This window comes from Scyliorhinus canicula, chromosome 29 (genome assembly GCF_902713615.1).
Source record: "Scyliorhinus canicula chromosome 29, sScyCan1.1, whole genome shotgun sequence".
NCBI lineage: Eukaryota > Metazoa > Chordata > Chondrichthyes > Carcharhiniformes > Scyliorhinidae > Scyliorhinus > Scyliorhinus canicula.
This window is the reverse complement of record NC_052174.1, coordinates 6,017,731-6,033,725: the sequence shown is the minus strand read 5'-3', so window position 1 is coordinate 6,033,725 and position 15,995 is coordinate 6,017,731. Positions and strand designations below refer to the sequence as shown.

The window sequence follows — 15,995 nt, the reverse complement described above, 5'->3', positions numbered from 1 at the left end:
CAACACCTCACTGTGTCATCAAAATAACCCAGATCAAAAATAGTAATTGACATCATCTTCAGGCCAGTAAGGCAGCTGGCTGAGGTTCCAGCTACACAGCATCCTGGTCAATCCAGCAGTGAACAGTAATACTGGACTGACATAATTGGAGATGGAGAAAGCACAAATTTAAAGAGTTCACTCAGAGGATATCAGGTGGAGTAATAGTCAGGCGTCTATTTCATCCCCGAGAATTCCAATTGCAAAATAGAATAGAACAGAGAGTACATTCAGTCCAAATGCCAGATTTCTTAAAACTGCTATGATGCTCAAAAGTACTCACAAGGGAGTAGAGGAACTCAATTGGCTGGATGGCTGGTTTGCGGTGAATAGTGCAGCGGACAACGTGAGTTCAATTCCTATTCCATCTGAGGTTAACCATGAAGGCCCTGTCCTCTCAACCATCCCTGAGATATGGTAGCCCTCTGGTTAAATCACCACAGGTCAGCTCTCTCTCAAAGCAGGGCACAGCCTACGGTCCTCTGGGCTACTAGAATATCATTTGGAAATAGTGGTGGACTGTTAATTTCTCAGTGTATATAGAATCTGTTGACTGTCACTCACTCAGTGTATATAGACTGTGGACTGTCACTCTCTCAGTGTATATAGACTGTGGACTGTCACTCTCTCAGTGTATATAGACTGTGGACTGTCACTCTCAGTGTATATAGAATCTGTTGACTGTCACTCACTCAGTGTATATAGACTGTGGACTGTCACTCTCTCAGTGTATATAGAATCTGTTGACTGTCACTCACTCCGTGTATATAGACTGTGGACTGTCACTCTCAGTGTATATAGACTCTGTGGGCTGTCACTCTCTCGGTGTATATAGACTGTGGACTGTCACTCTCTCAGTGTATATAGACTGTGGACTGTCACTCTCTCAGTGTATATAGACTGTGGACTGTCACTCTCTCAGTGTATATAGACTGTGGACTGTCACTCTCTCAGTGTATATAGACTGTGGACTGTCACTCTCTCAGTGTATATAGACTGTGGACTGTCACTCTCTCAGTGTATATAGACTGTGGACTGTCACTCTCTCAGTGTATATAGACTCTGTTGACTGCCACTCTCTCAGTGTATATAGACTGTGGACTGTCACTCTCTCAGTGTGTATAGACTGTGGACTGTCACTCACAGTGTATATAGACTGGGGATTGTCACTCTCTCAGTGTATATAGACTGTGGACTGCCAATCTCTCAGTGTATATAGACTGTGGACTGTCACTCTCTCAGTGTATATAGACTGTGGACTGTCACTCTCTCAGTGTATATAGACTGTGGACTGTCACTCTCTCAGTGTATATAGACTGTGGACTGTCACTCTCAGTGTATATAGACTGTGGACTGTCACTCTCTCAGTGTATATAGACTGTGGACTGTCACTCTCTCTGTGTATATAGACTGTGGACTGTCACTCTCTCAGTGTATATAGACTGTGGACTGTCACTCTCTCAGTGTATATAGACTGTGGACTGTCACTCTCTCAGTGTATATAGACTGTGGACTGTCACTCTCTCAGTGTATATAGACTGTGGACTGTCACTCTCTCAGTGTATATAGACTGGGGACTGTCACTCTCTCAGTGTATATAGACTGGGGACTGTCACTCTCTCAGTGTATATAGACTGTGGACTGTCACTTTCTCTGTGTATATAGACTGTGGACTGTCACTCTCTCAGTGTATATAGACTGGGGACTGTCACTCCCTCTGTGTATATAGACTGTTGACTGTCACTCTCTTAGTGTATATAGACTCTGTGGACTGTCACTCTCTCAGTGTATATAGACTGTTGGCTGTCACTCTCTCAGTGTATATAGACTGTGGACTGCCAATCTCTCAGTGTATATAGACTGTGGACTGTCACTCTCTCAGTGTATATAGACTGTGGACTGTCACTCTCTCAGTGTATATAGACTGTGGACTGTCACTCTCTCAGTGTATATAGACTGTGGACTGTCACTCTCTCAGTGTATATAGACTGGGGACTGTCACTCTCTCAGTGTATATAGACTGTGGACTGTCACTCTCTCAGTGTATAGACTGTGGACTGTCACTCTCTCAGTGTATATAGACTGTGGACTGTCACTCTCTCAGTGTATATAGACTCCGTGGACTGTCACTCTCTCAGTGTATATAGACTGTGGACTGTCACTCTCTCAGTGTATATAGACTGTTGGCTGTCACTCTCTCAGTGTATATAGACTGTGGACTGTCACTCTCTCAGTGTATATAGACTGTGGACTGTCACTCTCTCAGTGTATATAGACTCTGTGGACTGTCACTCTCTCAGTGTGTATAGACTGTGGACTGTCACTCTCTCAGTGTATATAGACTGTGGACTGTCACTCTCTCAGTGTATATAGACTGTGGACTGTGACTCTCTCAGTGTATATAGACTGTGGACTGTCACTCTCTCAGTGTATATAGACTGTGGACTGTCACTCTCTCAGTGTATATAGACTCTGTGGACTGTCACTCTCTCAGTGTATATAGACTGTGGACTGTCACTCTCTCTGTGTATATAGACTGCGTACTGTCACTCTCTCAGTGTATATAGACTGTGGACTGTCACTCTCTCTGTGTATATAGACTGCGTACTGTCACTCTCTCAGTGTATATAGACTGTGGACTGTCACTCTCTCAGTGTATATAGACTGTGGACTGTCACTCTCAGTGTATATAGACTGTGGGCTGTCACTCTCTCAGTGTATATAGACTCTGTGGACTGTCACTCTCTCAGTGTATATAGACTGTGGACTGTCACTCTCTCAGTGTATATAGACTGGGGACTGTCACTCTCTCAGTGTATATAGACTGTGGACTGTCACTCTCTCAGTGTATATAGACTGGGGACTGTCACTCTCTCTGTGTATATAGACTCTGTGGACTGTCACTCTCAGTGTATATAGACTGTGGACTGTCACTCTCAGTGTATATAGACTCTGTGGACTGTCACTCTCTCAGTGTATATAGACTGTGGACTGTCACTCTCTCAGTGTATATAGAATCTGTGGACTGTCGCTCTCTCAGTGTATATAGACTGTGGACTGTCACTCGCTCAGTGTATATAGAATCTGTGGACTGTCACTCTCTCAGTGTATATAGACTGTGGACTGTCACTCTCTCAGTGTATATAGACTGTGGACTGTCACTCTCTCAGTGTATATAGACTGTGGGCTGTCACTCTCTCAGTGTATATAGACTGTGGACTGTCACTCTCTCTGTGTATATAGACTGTGGACTGTCACTCTCTCAGTGTATATAGACTCTGTGGACTGTCACTCTCTCAGTGTATATAGACTGTGGACTGTCACTCTCTCAGTGTATATAGACTGTGGACTGTCACTCTCTCAGTGTATATAGACTGTGGACTGTCACTCTCTCAGTGTATATAGACTGTGGACTGTCACTCTCAGTGTATATAGACTGCGGACTGTCACTCTCTCAGTGTATATAGACTGTTGGCTGTCACTCTCTCAGTGTATATAGACTGTGGACTGTTACTCTCTCAGTGTGTATAGACTGTGGACTGTCACCCTCTCAGTATATATAGACTGTGGACTGTCACTCTCTCAGTGTATATAGACTGTGGACTGTCACTCTCTCAGTGTATATAGACTGGGGACTGTCACTCTCTCAGTGTATATAGACTGTGGACTGTCACTTTCTCTGTGTATATAGACTGTGGACTGTCACTCTCTCAGTGTATATAGACTGGGGACTGTCACTCCCTCTGTGTATATAGACTGTTGACTGTCACTCTCTTAGTGTATATAGACTCTGTGGACTGTCACTCTCTCAGTGTATATAGACTGTTGGCTGTCACTCTCTCAGTGTATATAGACTGTGGACTGCCAATCTCTCAGTGTATATAGACTGTGGACTGTCACTCTCTCAGTGTATATAGACTGTGGACTGTCACTCTCTCAGTGTATATAGACTGTGGACTGTCACTCTCTCAGTGTATATAGACTGTGGACTGTCACTCTCTCAGTGTATATAGACTGGGGACTGTCACTCTCTCAGTGTATATAGACTGTGGACTGTCACTCTCTCAGTGTATATAGACTGTGGACTGTCACTCTCTCAGTGTATATAGACTGTGGACTGTCACTCTCTCAGTGTATATAGACTCCGTGGACTGTCACTCTCTCAGTGTATATAGACTGTGGACTGTCACTCTCTCAGTGTATATAGACTGTTGGCTGTCACTCTCTCAGTGTATATAGACTGTGGACTGTCACTCTCTCAGTGTATATAGACTGTGGACTGTCACTCTCTCAGTGTATATAGACTCTGTGGACTGTCACTCTCTCAGTGTGTATAGACTGTGGACTGTCACTCTCTCAGTGTATATAGACTGTGGACTGTCACTCTCTCAGTGTATATAGACTGTGGACTGTGACTCTCTCAGTGTATATAGACTGTGGACTGTCACTCTCTCAGTGTATATAGACTGTGGACTGTCACTCTCTCAGTGTATATAGACTCTGTGGACTGTCACTCTCTCAGTGTATATAGACTGTGGACTGTCACTCTCTCTGTGTATATAGACTGCGTACTGTCACTCTCTCAGTGTATATAGACTGTGGACTGTCACTCTCTCTGTGTATATAGACTGCGTACTGTCACTCTCTCAGTGTATATAGACTGTGGACTGTCACTCTCTCAGTGTATATAGACTGTGGACTGTCACTCTCAGTGTATATAGACTGTGGGCTGTCACTCTCTCAGTGTATATAGACTCTGTGGACTGTCACTCTCTCAGTGTATATAGACTGTGGACTGTCACTCTCTCAGTGTATATAGACTGGGGACTGTCACTCTCTCAGTGTATATAGACTGTGGACTGTCACTCTCTCAGTGTATATAGACTGGGGACTGTCACTCTCTCTGTGTATATAGACTCTGTGGACTGTCACTCTCAGTGTATATAGACTGTGGACTGTCACTCTCAGTGTATATAGACTCTGTGGACTGTCACTCTCTCAGTGTATATAGACTGTGGACTGTCACTCTCTCAGTGTATATAGAATCTGTGGACTGTCGCTCTCTCAGTGTATATAGACTGTGGACTGTCACTCGCTCAGTGTATATAGAATCTGTGGACTGTCACTCTCTCAGTGTATATAGACTGTGGACTGTCACTCTCTCAGTGTATATAGACTGTGGACTGTCACTCTCTCAGTGTATATAGACTGTGGGCTGTCACTCTCTCAGTGTATATAGACTGTGGACTGTCACTCTCTCTGTGTATATAGACTGTGGACTGTCACTCTCTCAGTGTATATAGACTCTGTGGACTGTCACTCTCTCAGTGTATATAGACTGTGGACTGTCACTCTCTCAGTGTATATAGACTGTGGACTGTCACTCTCTCAGTGTATATAGACTCTGTGGACTGTCACTCTCAGTGTATATAGACTGTGGACTGTCACTCTCTCAGTGTATATAGACTGTGGACTGTCACTCTCTCAGTGTATATAGACTGTGGACTATCACTCTCTCTGTGTATATGGACTGTGGACTGTCACTCTCTCAGTGTGTGTAGACTCTGTGGACTGTCACTCTCAGTGTATATAGACTGTGGACTGTCACTCTCAGTGTATATAGACTCTGTGGACTGTCACTCTCTCAGTGTATATAGACTGGGGACTGTCACTCTCTCAGTGTATATAGACTGTGGACTGTCACTCTCTCAGTGTATATAGACTGTGGGCTGTCACTCTCTCAGTGTATATAGACTGTGGACTGTCACTCTCTCAGTGTATATAGACTGTGGACTGTCACTCTCTCAGTGTATATAGACTGTGGACTGTCACTCTCAGTGTATATAGACTGCGGACTGTCACTCTCTCAGTGTATATAGACTGTTGGCTGTCACTCTCTCAGTGTATATAGACTGTGGACTGTTACTCTCTCAGTGTGTATAGACTGTGGACTGTCACCCTCTCAGTATATATAGACTGTGGACTGTCACTCTCTCAGTGTATATAGACTGTGGACTGTCACTCTCTCAGTGTATATAGACTGGGGACTGTCACTCTCTCAGTGTATATAGACTGTGGACTGTCATTCTCTCAGTGTATATAGACTCTGTGGACTGTCACTCTCAGTGTATATAGACTGTGGACTGTCACTCTCAGTGTATATAGACTCTGTGGACTGTCACTCTCTCAGTGTATATAGACTGTGGACTGTCACTCTCTCAGTGTATATAGAATCTGTGGACTGTCGCTCTCTCAGTGTATATAGACTGTGGACTGTCACTCGCTCAGTGTATATAGAATCTGTGGACTGTCACTCTCTCAGTGTATATAGACTGTGGACTGTCACTCTCTCAGTGTATATAGACTGTGGACTGTCACTCTCTCAGTGTATATAGACTGTGGGCTGTCACTCTCTCAGTGTATATAGACTGTGGACTGTCACTCTCTCAGTGTATATAGACTCTGTGGACTGTCACTCTCTCAGTGTATATAGACTGTGGACTGTCACTCTCTCAGTGTATATAGACTGTGGACTGTCACTCTCTCAGTGTATATAGACTGTGGACTGTCACTCTCTCAGTGTATATAGACTGTGGACTGTCACTCTCTCAGTGTATATAGACTGTGGACTGTCACTCTCTCAGTGTATATAGACTGTGGACTGTCACTCTCAGTGTATATAGACTGCGGACTGTCACTCTCTCAGTGTATATAGACTGTTGGCTGTCACTCTCTCAGTGTATATAGACTGTGGACTGTTACTCTCTCAGTGTGTATAGACTGTGGACTGTCACACTCTCAGTATATATAGACTGTGGACTGTCACTCTCTCAGTGTATATAGACTGTGGACTGTCACTCTCTCAGTGTATATAGACTCTGTGGGCTGTCACTCTCTCAGTGTATATAGACTGTGGACTGTCACTCTCTCAGTGTATATAGACTGTGGACTGTTACTCTCTCAGTGAATATAGACTGTGGACTGTCACTCTCTCAGTGTATATAGACTCTGTGGACTGTCACTCTCAGTGTATATAGACTGTGGGCTGTCACTCTCTCAGTGTATATAGACTGTGGACTGTCACTCTCTCTGTGTATATAGACTCTGTGGACTGTCACTCTCAGTGTATATAGACTGTGGACTGTCACTCTCTCAGTGTATATAGACTGTGGACTGTCACTCTCTCAGTGTATATAGACTGTGGACTGTCACTCTCTCAGTGTATATAGACTGTGGACTGTCACTCTCTCAGTGTATATAGACTGTGGTCTGTCACTCTCTCAGTGTATATAGACTGGGGACTGTCACTCTCTCAGTGTATATAGACTGTGGACTGTCACTCTCTCAGTGTATATAGACTGTGAACTGTCACTCTCTCAGTGTATATAGACTGTGGACTGTCACTCTCTCAGTGTATATAGACTGTGGACTGTCACTCTCTCAGTGTATATAGACTGCGGACTGTCACTCTCTCAGTGTATATAGACTGTTGGCTGTCACTCTCTCAGTGTATATAGACTGTGGACTGTCACTCTCTCAGTGTATATAGACTGTGGACTGTCACTCTCTCAGTGTATATAGACTGTGGACTGTCACTCTCTCAGTGTATGTAGACTGTGGACTGTCACTCTCTCAGTGTATATAGACTGTGGACTGTCACTCTCTCAGTGTATATAGACTGTGGACTGTCACTCTCTCAGTGTATATAGACTGTTGGCTTTCACTCTCTCAGTGTATATAGACTGTGGACTGTCACTCTCTCAGTGTATATAGACTGTGGACTGTCACTCTCTCAGTGTATATAGACTGTGGACTGTCACTCTCTCAGTGTATATAGACTGTGGACTGTCTCTCTCTCAGTGTATATAGACTGTGGACTGTCACTCTCTCAGTGTATATAGACTGTGGACTGTCACTCTCTCAGTGTATATAGACTGTTGGCTGTCACTCTCTCAGTGTATATAGACTGTGGACTGTCACTCTCTCAGTGTATATAGACTGTGGACTGTCACTCTCTCAGTGTATATAGACTGTGGACTGTCACTCTCAGTGTATATAGACTGTGGAGTGTCACTCTCTCAGTGTATATAGACTGTGGACTGTCACTCTCTCAGTGTATATAGACTGTGGACTGTCACTCTCTCAGTGTATATAGACTGCGGACTGTCACTCTCTCAGTGTATATAGACTGTTGGCTGTCACTCTCTCAGTGTATATAGACTGTTGGCTGTCACTCTCTCAGTCTATCCATTCACCATTACACTTTGTTTTCTATTCTCAGCCAATTTAGTATTCATGTTGCTGCCATCCCTTTTACCCCATGTGCGAATCAATCCACATTTTTGCTGGTGACTATTAATTCTATGCTGACTAATTGTTTCTCTTGGCTTCCCCGACATGAGGTTAACCTGACTGGCCTGTCATTGCTGGGGTTTCTCTTGCGACCTTTTTTGAACAAATTTTGCAATTTTGCTGACCTCCTCCGAGCCTAAGAAACACTGAACGATAACGGCCAGTGCCTCAGCAATATTCACTCTCACTTCCATCACTATCACTATCCTGAAATGCATCGCTCTCGATCCCGGTTCCTTGTCAACATTAAGTACTCGCAGTTTATCGAATACCGGGGGCACAGTGGTTAGCACTGCTGCCTCGCAGCGCCAGGGGCCCGGGTCTAAATGCAACCTCGGGTCACTCTCTGTGTGGAGTCTGCACGTTCTCCCCGTATCTGCATGGGGTTCCTCCGGGTGCTCCGCACAGGGATAGGGTGGGGGAGTGGGCCAAGTTGGGTGCTCTTTCAGAGGGTCGGTGAAGACTCGATGGGCCGAATTCCTCCATATTCACTGTCGGGATTCTATAATTCACCTCCTTCTCTCTGTTGAACTTCGGGTGAGACGTACACTCCACTCTTTCATTATACTGGAGAACATCTACATTTCATAGCACATAGAACATACAGTGCAGAAGGAGTCCACTCGGTCCATCGAGTCTGCACCGACCCATTTGAGCCCTCACTTTCACCCGATCCCCATAACCCAATCCCCCCTCCTAACCTTTTTGGGCATTAAGGGCAATTTATTACGGCCAATCCACCTAACCTGCACGTCTTTGGACTGTGGGAGGAAACCGGAGCACCCGGAGGAAACCCACGCACACACGGGGCGAACGTGCAGACTCCACACTCAGTCACCCAAGGCCGGGATTGAACCGGGGACCCCGAAGCAGTGAGGCTGCAGTGCTAACCACGGCGCTGCCGTGCTGTCCTTGTGTAAATCCCCTTTTTGATTCCTGATTGGCCCTCCTCCTTCTCCCTTTGACTCTTGATGTGCCTGATGTCGTGAGCTTGTGAAAGATGCTGCGACGCTGCAATCCTTTCCTCTTTCCTGTCTTTGTTAACAGCCTCTCAAAGCCCGTTGCGACAGTGTGTACTCCCTTTCACATAGTTAGTGAGAAGCTGCATTTGCAAGATTGCTGAGGACTGAGGAGGCGTCGATCTGAGACACAGTACCCCTCTCGTCGGGGGCGAATCAGAAAGGAGACAATTCAGCTGATGGTCCCCCCGTGTATGTACTTGAAAATGTCGTGTGGCGTTTATGCGAGTGGGTGGCGAGAGGGTGGGATGGGGGATTGAGGTAGGCACAGCAGAGCGATGGGTTAGGAGAGTGGATATTCATATGTAACTGAGGCATCTGCTCAGAGGGCTACAGTGAATTGAAGGCACATGCTGCCCAAGCAGCCCATGTCGATGTTTACGCCCCACACAAGCCTCCTCCCATTTCAACGGGTCCAACAGCATCTGTGGAGAGAGAAAGGGAGCTGACATTTCGAGTCTTGATGACTCTTTGTCAAAACGTCAGCTGCCTTCTCTCCCCACCGATGCTGTCAGACCTGTTGAGATTGTCCGTTATTTTCTATTTTTCTTTCAGGTTCCAGCATCCGCAGCAATTTCCTTTTCCCGCCTCCCGTCTTTCCTCAAAGAATTCCTGCAGCGCAGAAGGAGGCCATTCGGCCCATTGAGTCGACACCGTCCCTCCGAAAGAGCACCCGACCTATGCCCCATCCCCCGCCCTATCCCTGGAACCCCATAACCCCTCGTAACGTTTGGCTACTAAGGAGCAATTTAGCAATGCCAATCCATCTAACCTGCGTGTCTTTGGACTGTGGGAGGAAACGGGAGGAAACCCACCCAGACACGGAGAGAGCGTGCAAACTCCACACAGTCACCGGAGGCCAGATTTGAAACCAAATCCATGGCGCTGTGAGGCAGCAGTGCTAACCGCTGTGCCGCCATGTCACCCCTATCTAAATCTCTCTCTGTAACCCTCTGCTCCCTCCCCCCTCCGATCCTTTTCCAACTTCCTCTTAACTGTATCTATAACTGTTTGTTTCAACACTCTCTGTAGCAGCTAGTTCCACATTCACACCACATTCGGCTCCAAGAAACCTCTTCTGAATTCACTGTCGGATTTCTTGGTGACTATCTTATATTGACGTCCTCAAGTTTTGTTGTTCCCCACACAAGGAAACATTAGAATCATAGAATCCTAACAGCGCAGAAAGAGGCCATTTGGCCTACCAAGTCTGCACCGACCCTCTGAAAGAGCCCCCGACGGCCCACGGCCCCACCCTAATCCTGTAACCCAGTCACCCCACATTTTAGACACTAGCGGCCAATCCCCCGAACCTGCCCATCTTTGGACTGTGGGAGGAAACCGGAGCACCTGGAGGAAACGCACGCAGTCAGGGGGAGAACGTGCAAACTCCGCACAGTCAGTAAGCTCACACCTTACCGGTTACGTGCAACCTTCCGATTCGTCCCACAGTAAAATACTCCCTCACATTTCCGAGCAGTGAACTTTGTTCGCCAATAATTTGCTCCTTCTGCAAGTTTATTTGCTACTCTTTCATAGAATTCCTACTGGACAGAAGGAGGCCATTCGGCCCATCGGGCCTGCACCAACCCTCTAAAACAAAACTCTAACCAGATCCATAGATGGGACCAACCCACAACCCATCCCCAACCCATCCCAGTAACCTAACCTGCACATGCTTGGTCACTGAGGGGCAATTTAGCATGGCCAACCCACCCTAACCTGCACATCTCTGAACTGTGGGAGGAAACCGGAGCACCCGGAGGAAACGCACGCAGACATGGGGAGAACGTGCTGACTCCGCGCAGACAGTGACCTAAGCGGGAATCAAACCCGGTCCCTGGCGCTGTGAGGCAGCAGTGCCAACCCACTATGCCACTGCGCCGCCTGAGGGATGTGGGAATAACTGGCTAGGCCCAGCGTTTATTTTTGCCCGTCTCGAATTGTCCCTTGAGAAGGCGGCAGTGGGCCATCTTGTTGGGCAGCTGAAGTCCGTGTGGTGTAGGTGCACCCACAATGCAGTTACGGAGGGAATTCGAGGATTTTGACCCAGCGATAATGAAGGAATGGCTAATATATTTCCAAGCCAGGATGGTGAGGGAGTCGAAGGGGGACTTGCAGGTGGTGGTGTTCCCCATGCATCTGTTGCCCATGTCCTCCTGGGTGGCAGAGGTCGTTGACTTGGAAGTTTCTGTTGAAGGAGCCTTGGCGAATTTCCGCAGTGCATCTTGTAGGTGGTACACATTGGGCGCGATTCTCTGCTCCCCACGCCGGGTGGGAGAATCGCGGGAGGGCCGGGCGACTCACGACACGCCCCCCTGGCGCCCCCCGCGATTCTCCCACACCCCGCTCGGAAGAATCGCCGCTCGCCGTTTTTCATGGCGAGCGCCGATTCTCCGACCTGGATGGGCCGAGCGGCCTGCCGTTCGCGACCGGTTCACGACAGCGGCAACCACACCCGGTCGCTGCCGTTGTGAGCATGGCACCAAAAGCTGGTTTGAAGCTTGTGGGGGGCGGAGAGGGGAGTGAGCACCACGGCCGTGCTCAGGAGGGGACTGGCCCGCGATCGGTGCCCACCGATCGTCAGGCTGGCGTCTCAAAGGGACGCACTCTTTCCCCTCCGCCGCCCCGCAAGATCAAGCCGCCATGTCTTGCGGGGCAGCGGAGGAGAAGAACGGCAACCGCGCATGCGCGGATTTGAGCCGTCAGCCGTCGTGACATCAGCCGCGCATGCGCGGGTTGGAGCCGGCCAACCTGCGTATGTGCGGCTGACGTCACTTAGGTGTGCCGGCCGCGTCATTCTCGGCGCGTCGCCTTGACACAAGCGTCAAGGCCTGGCGGCCGAGAGTTACGGAGGGCCGCTCCTAACCCCCCCGGGTGGGGGTGAATAAGGTGAGAGGAGCGGCCTCCGAGGCCGTCGTGAAACTCGGCCGTGTTCACGACTGCCTTCCCGATTTTTCACGGGGACGGAGAATTCCGCCCAATGTGCATCAGTGGTGGAGGGAGTGAATGTTGAAGGTGCCGAATCAAGCAGGCTCCTTTGTCCTGGATGGCATTGAGCTTCTTAAATGTTTTAGGATCTGCACACATCCAGAAAAGTGGAGAGTATTTCGACATATTTCTGGTTTGTACCTTATAGATGGTGGGCAGGAGTGAGATATGGACTGCAGAACTCCTAGCTTCTTACCAGCTCTTGTAGCCACAGTATCTATATGGCTGGTCCATTTCAGCTTCTTATAATGGTAACCCCAAAATTTTGACACTGCAGGATTCAGCAATGGTAATGGCATTGAATGTCACGCCATTCTACAAAATTATGAGGGGCATGGACAGACTGGATAGTCAGAAGCTTTTTCCCCAGGTTGGATGGGGACCATAGGTTTAAGGTGCGAGGGGCAAGGGTTAGAGGAGATGTGCGAGGGAAGTTTTTTTACACAGAGGGTAGTGGGTGTCTGGAACTCGCTGCCGGAGGAGGTGGTGGAAGCAGGGACGATAGTGACATTTAAGGGGCGTCTTGACAAATACATGACAGTATTTGGGGCAGCAGGGTAGCATGGTGGTTAGCATAAATGCTTCACAGCTCCAGGGTCCCAGGTTCGATTCCCGGCTGGGTCACTGTCTGTGTGGAGTCTGCACGTCCTCCCCCTGTGTGCGTGGGTTTCCTCCGGGTGCTCCGGTTTCCTCCCACAGTCCAAAGATGTGCGGGTTAGGTGGATTGGCCATGCTAAATTGCCCGTAGTGTCCTAATAAAAAGTAAGGTTAAGGGGGGGGGTTGTTGGGTTATGGGTATAGGGTGGATACGTGGGTTTGAGTAGGGTGATCATGGCTCGGCACAACATTGAGGGCTGTAGGGCCTGTTCTGTGCTGTACTGTTCTATGTTCTATGAATAGGATGGGAATAGAGGGATATGGTCCCCGGAAGTGTAGAAGGTTTTAGGTTAGACGGGCAGCATGGTCGGCACGGGCTTGGAGGGGCCGAAGGGCCTGTTCCTGTGCTGTACTTTTCTTTGTTCTTCATTCATTATTGGAGATAGTCAGTGCCTGGAGCCTGGCATGTTACTTGCCACTTCCCAGCTATAAACCGAATGTTGTTCAAGTTTTTATCCTTCTGTAACTTGTTGCTGTCTATGGGCGAAGTGCTGGAAAGTGGGATTAACAAAAATAGGTACTTGATGGCTGTAGCAGATACGATGGGCCGAAGAGACTCCTTTTGTGCTGTAAAACTTGTCGACTGGGTTTCGATTGCAGTGTGTGTGTTGATGTCTGGGTTGTGTGTTTATTGAGATCTGGTTAAGGTCTGTGTTTCCTTCCTCAGCCAATGTTTCGTTCCAGAACAGCTTCCTCAGGGCTAAGTCGGTATAATTGGAGGTAGCTCCCTCAGGCAGGTGGAAATAAAGTCTGGGGCGGCACAGTTGGCACAGTGGCTAGCACCGCTACCCTCACCACGCCAGAGACCTGGGCTCGATTCCGAATTCGGATGACTTTCTATGCGGAGTCTGCACGTTCTGCCCGTGTCTGTGTGGGTTTTCTCCCAAGTTCCAAAGGTGGATTGGCCACGCCAAATTGCCCCTTAGTGTCCAGTTGTTAAGTGGGGTTATGGAGATAGGATTAAGGTCGGGTGCTTTTTCGGAGGATGAGGGCAGAGTCGATGGGCTGAATGGCCTCTTTCTGCACTGTAGGGGTTCCATGATTTTATGATTCTACATCTCCAGCTTGTATTGGTAAATACTTCCTCTGCTGTATATTTGAGCAAGTCAGAGGCACCTTTCTGGACAGTGTTGGTACATTCTGTATCGGTACAGTCGAGGGTTTTGCCTCACCCCATGGCGCCCACCCCCCCCCCCCCCCCCCCCCCCACCATAACCCCCCAACACTGTGTTGCTACAATCTGTGATATCCTCCCGGGATTGTGTTGGTAGATTCTGGTATGCTCTAACTCTCGTCCTCCTGTTCCAGGAATAAGATGTCCAATTCGACGAACAATTCGGAGTCACTGACGCCGTGTGGCAAGGCGGTTTTCACTGGGCTGTACAGCGCCATCATCGTCCTTGGCTTCTTTTTCAATGTGGTGGCCCTGTGGATATTCCAGCACCACATCCGTTTGAGATCCGGGACCACTGTCTACATGAGGAACCTGGCTTTCGCTGACCTTCTGCTGGTTTGCTTCCTGCCCTTCCGCATCGCTGACTATTATCACCTTGGGAACACATGGTTGTGCGAGGTCGCCGTCATCATTTTCCTGATCAACATGTACACCAGTATCTTCTTCCTCACCTGCATCAGCCTGGACAGGTGTGTGGCCACCCTGCTGCCCCTGAAGGTCCGCATTTGGCAGCTGCATCAAGTAGCGCCCTGGGTCAGCGGGATGGTGTGGCTGATGACAATGAGTTTTAGTCTCCCTCTCTACATCAAGTGGAAAGTCCAAAATCCAAATGGCAACAATCGCACAAATTGCCTGCAGCCCCTCCTCCTCACAAAACGAGTGCCCCTGAACATTACCCTCTCCCTCGGCTTCGGGATCCCCTTTCTCGTGCTGCTCACCTGCTCGCTGCTCGCCCTGGTGAAAGTGAGGAAGACGTGCGGCTCCCTGGTTAAGGACGCTCGTAAAACCCAGAAGATGATCCTGGCCAATTTCCTCGTCTTCACCTTCTGCTTCCTGCCCTACCACCTGCTTCTGAGTATCTACAACACCCTGATACCGGAACGAACCGGCCAACAGTTCTTTCAGGCAACCCAGCTCCTTGCCAGCAGCAACGCCGTCTTGGACCCCTTGGTCTATTATTTCACTACCGAAGCCTTTAAGAAAACCCACCTGATTAGGACAGTGCACAATATGCTTTGCTGCAGATGTAAGACTGGGGAACCAGTGCCAACAGAGAGCTGTGTGGAGCGGAGGGAAACATATAAGAAAACGTCTTCAGTAGAACTCTTAGCTTAGCTCCATGTGATAATCTGTCATTCTGCATGATTTTTGGAATGCACATCGACTTGTTTTCCGAGACGGGCCTTTGTAACGTTGTGTTTTCGTGTTCCTTCAAGTGTGAGAGTGGAATCCCACTGATTTCAGTCTTTAAACACTCCAAGGTACAGCACGGGGTTAGATACAGAGTAAAGCTCCCTCTACACTGTCCCCATCAAACACTCCCAGGACAGGTACAGCACGGGGTTAGACACAGAGTAAAGCTCACTCCACACTGTCCCCATCAAACACTCCCAGGACGGGTACAGCACGGGGTTAGATACAGAGTAAAGCTCACTCCACACTGTCCCCATCAAACACTCCCAGGACAGGTACAGCACGGGGTTAGATACAGAGTAAAGTTCCCTCTACACTGTCCCCATCAAACACTCCCAGGACAGGTACAGCATGGGGTTAGATACAGAGTAAAGCTCCCTCTATACTGTCCCCATCAAACACTCCCAGGGCAGGTACAACACGAGGTTAGATACAGAGTAAAGCTCCCTCTACACTTTCCTCATCAAACACTCCCAGGACAGGTACAGCACGGGGTTAGATACAGAGTAAAGCTCCCTCTACACTGTCCGCATCAAACACTCCCAGGACAGGTACAGCACGGGGTTAGA

General features: G+C 48.3%; 1 protein-coding gene across 2 annotated transcripts in view; it reads left to right on the top strand.

The window, feature by feature from the left end:
* Positions 1-15,407, top strand: part of LOC119958418 (lysophosphatidic acid receptor 6-like) — a 40,771-nt gene extending 25,364 nt beyond the window's left edge. Inside the window, exons 1-2 of one of the 2 annotated variants that reach the window (XM_038786939.1) lie at positions 9,502-9,602; positions 14,367-15,407. In XM_038786939.1, the coding sequence (XP_038642867.1) occupies positions 14,374-15,348 (975 nt within the window). In that variant the 5' untranslated portion in view covers positions 9,502-9,602; positions 14,367-14,373 and the 3' untranslated portion in view covers positions 15,349-15,407. Of the gene's footprint in view, positions 1-9,501; positions 9,603-14,366 lie in introns of those variants that run through there. The other variant, XM_038786940.1, reaches the window with a different exon arrangement.
* Positions 15,408-15,995: the final 588 nt, after the last annotated feature.